The sequence below is a fragment of the Cucumis melo genome, chromosome 6 (genome assembly GCF_025177605.1).
Source record: "Cucumis melo cultivar AY chromosome 6, USDA_Cmelo_AY_1.0, whole genome shotgun sequence".
NCBI lineage: Eukaryota > Viridiplantae > Streptophyta > Magnoliopsida > Cucurbitales > Cucurbitaceae > Cucumis > Cucumis melo.
Window position 1 is genome coordinate 10,736,747 of NC_066862.1, and position 9,541 is coordinate 10,746,287.

Here is a 9,541-nt window from a genome sequence, read left to right on the forward strand (position 1 = left end):
TGTTCATCTTGACTTAGCCTCTAGAATAACTAATATGCTTACAACTGCGTCTCGAGCTCTTTCTACATCTATAAATCTACTATCTGATAGAAGATTGGAGGTTGATTCGCTTGTTCGTCACCTGAAGACACTTATTCCCTCCTTTAGTATTGGTGCTCAAATCAGGAGTAGTATTTCTTTTCTATTCAAAGGGGGAGAAGTTGTGAAGATAAGGGGCAGGAGTAGTTGTAGTAGGCAAGACAATATCCTAAAGTTGTTTATGTTGCTATTTCTGTTGAAGCTGTGCAGTTTAGATGTTATTTTGAAGTCTGTTGCAGGCCAATATCTTGAAGTTGTCTATATTGTTGTTTCTGTTGAAGTTGTGCAGTTTAGATGTTGTTTTGAAGTCTTTTTTTGTTGGAGTTTTGAAGATATTTTGAAGTTGCTTTTTTTAAGATTGTAAAAGACCCATACGAGGCTATATAGTCGTATGATGTGTTTTGTTGTAGTAGGGCTACAAGGTAAAGAAATGAAATGATGATGTTCTGAAGTGTATGATTTTGTGATGATCTGTTGATGTTCTGTTGATCTTCTGTATTGCTATGTGGTTGAATATGGACGTTTGTTGATTGTTGCGTTATGAGAAGTCTCTGAGAAGCATTGACTTGAACTTGAAAATAAATCTCCTCTTTTTGACAAAAAGGGGAGTTTGTTGGGATTTTATCAAAAAGATTTTATAAGATTATCTTTTATTAATAAGTTATTTAATTCCAACAAGATAAAAGATCCTCCTTTATTTTAGGAATCTTATATTATTATCTTTTTTAGATTATTTTTAAGGAAATTTATATATACACTATGGAACTTGTGGGTTCTGGTACAACTGACGAACGAAGAAGCTTTTGGAGTTGTTAGTCGAATCTGTATTGCAATAACTATGAATGAAATAAGGTAGTGTGATTATCTATCTATGGTCTCGATGTGTTGATATGTGATGATTCTTATGATGAGTAATGAGAAAGATGAAGCTATGATCAAAGTGGTCACCTTAAACTTAGGGGAGTATGAAGACATCATTAAGTAGATTAACTCATACATTCAAGGGGAGCCTGGAGTCTGAAGCTAATAAGCATGTTAAAATAGTCATATAGTTGAACAGAGATCATGTGTTGTATCAATGTATATTGACTAAGTGTGGATCATAATAATATTACTCATCAGGGCTGTATGCAGCTCCTCAGACGTAGGCAACATTGGTCAAATTGGGTTACCAAAGTTTCTTGTGTTATTCTCTTCTCCTGTCTCTCTAGCTATTACAACAGTTATTTACTTTAGAGTTAACTGAAGGTTTATCTGATTATCTCACACCGTTTTTTCAGTTTTGTCATTTAAAACAATTTTCTATGATAAAAACTATGTACAATTTTTAAAATAATCGAATTAATTAAAATAAATATGTCATATGAGTTCAAGTTGTATTAAAATAATTAAAAATCGATAGTTAGTGGTAAGATTAATCTTAAAATATTAGGTAAATTTAAGACACCTAAAAGTCCTCCGAAACAAATACATTTATCCAAATATTAGTAAATATCTAAAAAAAATATTCCTACAACCTTATATAATTTCAAAGTTAATTTACATAAATGTAACAAAATCAAAAAAAAAATTGTGGTCTATGTAACAAAGCCCATGAAGTTACTATTGTTTTTTCTTTTCATAAATTTCAAATTTGTCCTTTGTTGTTTTTAATATTACGGGACCATTTTTCACTTCACTTCTTCTTTGTAATTTATTATTCTTCTCTTCATAGTATTACTTCTCCTTCTTCATATTACCATTTCTTCATATCCTAATTTCTTCTTTCTTCTTCTTCGTCTCTCTCATTTTTTTATTGGTACAAGATCTAAATGATATTGGTACATGATCTAAACGATCATGTAATAATATCTATACAATCAGTTGTATATCCCACTGTCACTAATAGATTATTTAGATTTAGTACAAGATTGTTTAGATTGTACAAGGGTACAATATCGTTTAGACTAGGCACAAAATCATTTTTAATCGTTTTTCAAGCGTGTGTGACTGTGGGGTATTTTTGTTGTTTCACGTTGTGGGCTTGTTGGTCTTTTTCTTTTTCAAAATTGTTCTATACGGTGTAAATATTTTTGCGCTTTGTTTTTTTTGAAAAACCTCTAATTTCAAATATTAAGAAAAAGGGAAAAGAGAGTCCTAAATAGCAAAAATTGAACGTAATTTTACATATAGAAAAAAACTTGAATCAACTATAGAGAATTAGATAAATTAGAACAAGATAGATCTATTGTATTTCATAAATAGTTTCAAATTATTTTGCTATATCCAAAAATACCAAACAAAAACTTATATATATGAAAATGCCAAATAAAAAAGAATATTTTCAAATATAGTAAAATATTTATAAAATATAACAAAATTTTAAATTCTATCAATAATAGATATTGATAACATTCTATCAGTTTCTATCAATATCACCCATAGAATCTACTTTATTTTATAAATATTTTATCAAATTTAACATTTTAAGTTTTGCAGCAAAGAGGTTAAGTCTATGTTATTTATTCTATGGAATAGAGAGTGCCTGTTTTCATTTTCATTTTTATAAGAGTCAGATTTTCAAAGTATTCTCTCCTTTTGTTAGAAAAGGGCTAAAGTGGCCAATGAAGGAGAAAAAACAAACCAACAACTTTTGAGATCCTTTGCTATTTCTACTGCTAACTTGCTTGACCTTGATTATTCCTTAATCCACCATGGAAACTCCTTATCCAAACCCCATTTCTCCCACCAAAACTCGAATTGGATGGATTGGCATCGGAGTTATGGGCGCCGCCATGGCCACTCGTCTCCTCTCCGCAGGTTACTCTGTCACTATCTACGCTCGTTCTCCTTCTAAAGCTCTTGATTTACAATCCAAAGGGGCTCTTCTTGTTAACTCTGTTTTAGAATTAGCTCAGACCAGCGATATTGTTTTCACAATGGTGGGTCACCCATCAGACGTTCGACAAAATGTCTTAGACGACAATGGGATCCTACAAGGCTTGAATCCTGGTGGGGTCATCGTTGACACCACTAGTAGCCACCCCGCTCTTGCCCGCAACATATTTACCGCTGCTCGTGCAAAAGGTCGTGTTAAAATTTATTCCACTGAATTACTAGAGTTTGATGACATGACTGAAAGTTTAAGCGGCTGAGTTACTCTATGCTATGTTTAATCATTTATTCATATTCTTGGCAGGTTGTTGGGCTGTGGACGCACCGGTATCGGGGGGTGACATTGGGGCTAGAGATGGAAAGTTAGCCATTTTTGGTGGTGGAGATGAAGGGGTAGTGAATTGGTTATTACCTTTGTTTGAAGTGTTGGGGAAAGTAACATATGTAGGTGAAGCTGGGTGTGGGCAGAGTTGCAAGATAGCAAACCAGATACCGATTTCGGCAAATTTGATGGGGCTGAGTGAAGGGTTGATGTTTGCGGAGCGAGCGGGTTTGGACACAAAGAAGTTTTTGGAAGCTGTGAGGGGAGGGGCAGCAGGGTCAATGGCAATGGAGCTGTTTGGTGAGAGGATGATAGGAAGGGACTTTAGGCCTGGTGGGTATGCTGAGTATATGGTGAAGGATTTAGGAATGGCTGTGGATATTGTGGAAGAAGGGGAAGATGAGAGGGTCGTAGTGTTGCCAGGAGCTGCTTTAATCAAGCAATTGTTCTCTGCAATGGTGGCCAATGGAGATGGAAAATTTGGCAGTCAAGGGTTAATCTCTGTTATTGAGAGGCTTAATGGCAAGTGAAGTGAAGATTTTAGGGCTTAATCTCACTTAAATGTTGAAGGTTTTTATGAAACTCTTACATCATAGCTTCTTTTGTGGATTTGGCATTGAAAGATGCTTAGGAAAGCCAATGTCTCTATATCTATGTATGTTATGTTACTCCATCCTTTGTGGCGAGATCTAGATTTTATGCTTTTAAATTTGGTTTATAAACTTTGATAAGTAATGATTTGTAATGATGTAACGACTTACTCTTTATAGTCTATAAATAAATTTGAGTTTAAACCCTCTCTTAATCTACATATTAATCAAATCATAATAATATCTTTGTGCAACAAGATTACAAACTTAAAAGTAAAGAGAATAAATCATTAATTATTAAAATTTAGGAATTAAATAATCATAAATTTGAAATTACATGATAAATTCTAAATGATTACTTTCATCAAAGTCTTGCCAAGGATTTTTTCAATTAAGAAAATTACAATTGAATTTTAAATTTGAGCAATTACCCTCAATTTCTATGTAGTTTTTGCCGTTAAATATAAAAGCTTACCATGATATTTTATTAGTGGCGAGATTTAATTACAAAAATGGAAGGGTTAGCCAGATGTAGTTATTGCAATTAGATATGCAATCTTTCAATTAACTCAGAAAATTACAATTTATTTCGTCAAGTGTCTTATTATTAAAGTCTTTGCAGTTCATTGACCATCGTAACTGTAATGTCCCAACAAGTTTGATTTTCTTTTTTATTATCTTAAGTGAGGATATGAAATTTCAAATTTTATTTGAGGAACTTGATTATTTTGACCTCGTGTTTAATTAAGGTTTAGAGTTGTATTTACTTTGAATTGGTTAATAATAGTTTATTTTGGAATAATTTTAGCAAAGTTATTTGATGAAGATCAAAGATAGTTTGGAGGAGGAGAGAGAAAATTAATTTGGTAAAATGTATTGGTGAGATATTTTTGGTAAAAGAAAAAAAAAAGGGATGTTTGTGATTGGTTGGAGTTAATTGAAGAGAGAGAAAGGGGTGGTTGTTATTTGGAGTAAATTAAGGAAAAAGGAAAAAAAAGATAATAATTATTATATCATTATTATTCTTCTTAAAAGGGGCATTGGGAAACGTGCGAGACTATTCACCTTCTTCCCCAAAGTAAACCCTAATCTCAAATCCTTCAAAATATCCGCCGCCGCCGCCTCTTCCTCCTCCGCCAGCCGCCGCCTTCGACGTGTTCACAGAGCAGCCGAGCCGACCAGCACCAATCCGACCCGCAACCCTTCGCGCCTCCAAGCCGTCGGGTTCGCGCCTCCAAGCCGTCGGACTCGCGTCGCCAGCCGATCCCTCCCGTCGTTCGCTTCGCTCCACAGCCAGCTCGCAAGCCGCGCTGCCACTCGTCCCGAGCGAGTCGATCCGCGTAGCGTCGCTCCGCTCCGATCCGCGTCTCCGCCCCGCGTCCGGTCGCCAGCTGACTCGCGCCTTCTACCGCAGCCGATCCACGAGAGACGCCGCGCCTACGACCCGAAACCCGACCCGCGCAGCCGCTCCGCGCCGTCAAGCCGCGCCCGAGCGTCAAGTCGCGTGCACCCGCAAGCCGAGCTGCACGCGCGCAGCACCCGCAAGCCGAGCCGCGCCTGCTCTTCCAGCCGACCAAGCCGAGCCGATTCCTGCTCGTCTAGCCAAGTTGATCCACCTGCCCTTGAGCCGCCAGTCTGCTCCGGTTCCTTTCCACCTACTTTGGTGAGTCAAAAGTGCTTCTCACACCCAGCCAAGATTTGAAACTTTAATCTAAATAATTTTATTTGGACTAAATTAAATTATCGCTTAAGGAACGTCTTGGACCGACTGACCTGGGAGTGTTGGAACTCTTCAGTAGGGGCTCAAGCATTGCAACCTCGACCGTGGGTAAGTCGCCTCAAGTAAGTCTTGGACCAATCTTTCCATGAGGTAAATTACTAAATTGTGAACTTTTGACCCTTTAGGACTTGCGCCGCTTGGGAAAGCGTGTTGTTACTGTTAGGACTCGTCGAGCAAATATCGAGGTAAGAGACTTCTACTACTAGCTCTGTGATTAGAACCATGAGATCGCTTACACCTCCAGTTATGCGTGTTAAGGACTAGACTGCATAACACATGTAATTAATGAGAGCATGATGTGATTGATGATGTGGTTACATGATGGTATGATATTGTGATGATGTGACTTGTTGTAATTGTATGTTGGATATTGTGATGGTTTGTGAAATGGCGATTAGATTGGTTTGATTACATGTTGTAATTGTATGTTGGATATTGTGATGTTGGATATTGTTATGGTTAGGGTACTTGTTAGCTTAGCCTATTAGAGTCGTACCGGCATGGGTGTCCTTCGGGATCACCACCTATTTAGGACTGTGCGGTCCGACGGGACGCCAGTCTAGCATGGATATAGATATGATTCGAGTGATTCGACGGGGTCCTCGCATCCCGATTGTCTTAGTGTTACCCCCGGGTTCACTACAGACCAGCAGGTCCTAGGTGCTCCCCCGAGACACCGAAGACCAGATTTTCGTTCTTACGGGAGCGCATGTTGCACGTGTTCGGGAACATGCCAGAGATTGGGTAACATTTACAGGACTCTAATAGGAAGCTAACAGGCACCTAGTGGGACTAGTAGTGGGTCACTTACTGAATATTTTATACTCACTCTCTCCATGTCATGTTTTTCAGGTAGAGGCCCAGGTAGGGGCAAAGGTAAGCTGGCGAGCGACCAGAAGTGACCGTGGCGAGCCATAGGGATTTCTGCTTCCGCTTACACCTCGTTTTAGACATTTAGTACTTGAGTTTTATTTTCTTCATTATTTACTATTTCATTTCTTTAAAAGTAGATAGGGCCCGAGTAAGATTTTAATATTCAATTTCATTTTGCATATTACCCTAATTTGATTTTCATAAATAAAATTCTGAAGTTTTATTCGTTTTTACTAAACTTTATGGCTTAAATCATATGTTTTACATTTAGTAATGACTTCGGCTCAGTATAAAGAGTTGGGTCGTTACAGTTGGTATCAGAGCCTAGCGTTTTAGGTTCTGTAGACTGACCTACGATGTAAGTCATTGTTTTGTCTTGGTTTTAACCCTATGGCTATACGGTCCTTTGTCACTCGCCAGGTATGTCTCAAAGCCTTGCTAATGTTAAGATTATAATCTTGCCTGAGTAGACTAGACGTAGAAATATGAGTGTTAAGTTCTTGTGGTGAAAAGTTTTGTTGGTGAAATTTAGGGAGAATGCTGCCACGTAGAGGTGCACGCCGAGGAGGTGGTAGGGGAGGCAGAGGAGCCGGTCGTGGCCAGCCGGAGGAGCAACCTGCTGTACCGGCAGTCGACCCTAACGCACCAGTCACCCAGGTGGATCTCGCCGCAATGGAGCAGCATTATCAGGACATGCTGCAGGCTGCTCTAGCGCCTTTCCTCGCTGCCCAACAGAACCAGACCGCCCCTGTTCAGGCCCAGACCGTCATTCCTCCAGCCCCTGTAGAAGCTCAGTCCGCGCCAGTTCGACTGTCAGCTGAGGCCAAACACTTGAGAGACTTTAGAAAATATAATCCTAAGACTTTTGACGGATCCATGGACGACCCCACAAAGGCCCAAATGTGGTTGACATCCATCGAGACTATTTTTCGGTACATGAAGTGCCCAGACGACCAGAAAGTGCAGTGTGCAGTCTTCTTCCTGGAGGATAGAGGCACCGCCTGGTGAGAGACTGCTGAGAGGATGCTGGGGGGCGACGTCAGCAAAATAACCTGGGAGCAGTTCAAGGAGAACTTCTACGCTAAGTTCTTCTCTGCCAACGTGAAACACGCCAAGCTGCAAAAATTCCTAAACTTAGAGCAAGGCAACATGACCGTGGAGCAGTATGACGCCGAGTTCGACATGCTATCCCATTTCGCTCCCGATGTGGTACGGGATGAGGCTGCCAGGACCAAGAAATTCGTTAGAGGTCTCAGACTAGACCTCTAGGGCATCGTCCGAGCCCTCCGGCCAGCCACACATGCTGATGCACTACGCATAGCACTGGATTTGAGTCTACAGGAGAGAGATGTTCCGTCCAAGGCTGTAGGCAGAGGGTCGAGCCTTGGTCAGAAGAGGAAGGCAGAGTCGTAGCCTGCCCTGGCACCACAGCGAGACCTGAGGACAAGAGGCGTCTTCCAGCGGCATCGTCAGGAGCTAGCTGCTGCAGGGAGGACGTTGAGGGAGCTACCTCCTTGTGGGAGGTGTGGGAGAGTTCATGGAGGTCGTTGCTTGTTAGGGAGCGGGGTTTGCTTTAGGTGCAGACAGCCGGGGCATACCGCTGACGCGTGTCCTCGAAAACCCTTTGAGACGACACCGTAGCAGCCTTCTGCTTCCCAGCAGGGAAGAGTTTTTGCCACTATCCGTCAGAAGGCCGAGCGAGCTGGTACAGTGGTGACAGGTACGCTCCAAATCTTAGGGCACTATGCTTTTGTACTGTTTGACTCTGGGTCGTCCCACTCGTTCATATCCTCTGTTTTCGTTCAGCATGTGGGTTTAGAGGTAGAACCGTTGGGTTGTGTTTTGTCTGTTTCTACTCCATCTAGGGAGGTCCTGTTGTCTAAGGAGAAAATAAAGGCATGTCGGGTAGAGATAGCCAACCACGTGTTAGACGTCACCCTGCTAGTGTTAGACATGCAGGATTTTGATGTGATTTTAGGCATGGATTGGCTGTCAGCTAACCATGCAAGCATAGACTGTTTTGGTAAGGAAGTCGTCTTTAACCCTCCCTCTGGGCCTAGCTTCAAATTTATGGGGGCAGGCATTGTATGTATACCCAAGGTCATCTCAGCCATGAAGGCTAGTAAACTACTCAGCCAGGGTACTTGGGGCATCTTGGCAAGCGTAGTAGACACCAGAGAGTCAGAAGTTTCCTTGTCCTCCGAACTAGTAGTAAGGGAGTACCCTGATGTTTTCCCCGACGAGCTTCCTACACTTCCGCCTCCCAGGGAGATAGCCTTCACCATTGAGTTAGAGCCAGGTACTGCTCCTATCTCGAGGGCCCCTTACAGAATGGCCCCAGCCGAGCTAAAGGAGCTGAAGGTACAGCTGCAGGAGTTGCTGGACAAGGGTTTCATCCGACCCAGTGTGTCACCTTGGGGAGCCCCAGTGTTGTTTGTGAAGAAGAAGGATGGGTCGATGCGCCTTTGCATTGACTACAGAGAGCTGAACAAGGTGACAGTTAAGAACCGCTACCCCTTGCCTAGGATTGATGACTTGTTCGACCAGTTGCAGAAAGCCACTGTCTTTTCTAAGATCGATCTGCGATCAGGCTATCACCAGTTGAGGATCAGGGACAGTGATATCCCTAAGATGGCCTTCCGTTCTAGATACGGACATTACGAGTTCATTGTGATGTCTTTTGGGTTGACTAATGCCCCTGCGGTATTCATGGACTTGATGAACAGGGTGTTTAAGGATTTCTTGGACTCGTTCGTCATAGTTTTCATTGACGACATTTTGATTTACTCTAAGACAGAGGCCGAGCATGAGGACCATTTGCACCAGGTTTTGGAGACCCTTCGATCCAATAAGTTGTATGTCAAGTTCTCCAAGTGTGAGTTCTGGCTGAAGAAGGTATCTTTCCTTGGACATGTGGTGTCCAGTGAGGGAGTTTCGGTGGATCCAGTAAAGATCGAGGCGGTTACCAATTGGCCTCGACCGTCTACGGTTAGCGAGATTCGTAGTTTCCTGGGCTTAGCAGGT

The 9,541-nt window shown here is 41.3% G+C and overlaps 1 protein-coding gene across 1 annotated transcript; it reads left to right on the plus strand.

Annotated features, from left to right (window-relative positions):
- Window positions 1-2,612: 2,612 nt before the first annotated feature.
- Window positions 2,613-4,071, plus strand: LOC103496122 (probable 3-hydroxyisobutyrate dehydrogenase-like 3, mitochondrial). The gene is made up of 2 exons (XM_008457858.3): window positions 2,613-3,144; window positions 3,257-4,071. Exons 1-2 carry the CDS (start codon window positions 2,772-2,774, stop codon window positions 3,802-3,804), a joined length of 921 nt encoding a protein of 306 aa, XP_008456080.1. The 5' UTR covers window positions 2,613-2,771; the 3' UTR covers window positions 3,805-4,071.
- Window positions 4,072-9,541: the final 5,470 nt, after the last annotated feature.

Excerpts from the sequence above, each read along its gene's own strand:
- LOC103496122 (XM_008457858.3), top strand. The coding sequence starts at position 2,772 with ATGGAAACTCCTTATCCAAACCCCATTTCTCCCACCAAAACTCGAATT. Across the intron at positions 3,145-3,256 it reads TACCGCTGCTCGTGCAAAAG|GTTGTTGGGCTGTGGACGCA; the intron begins GTCGTGTTAAAA and ends TATTCTTGGCAG.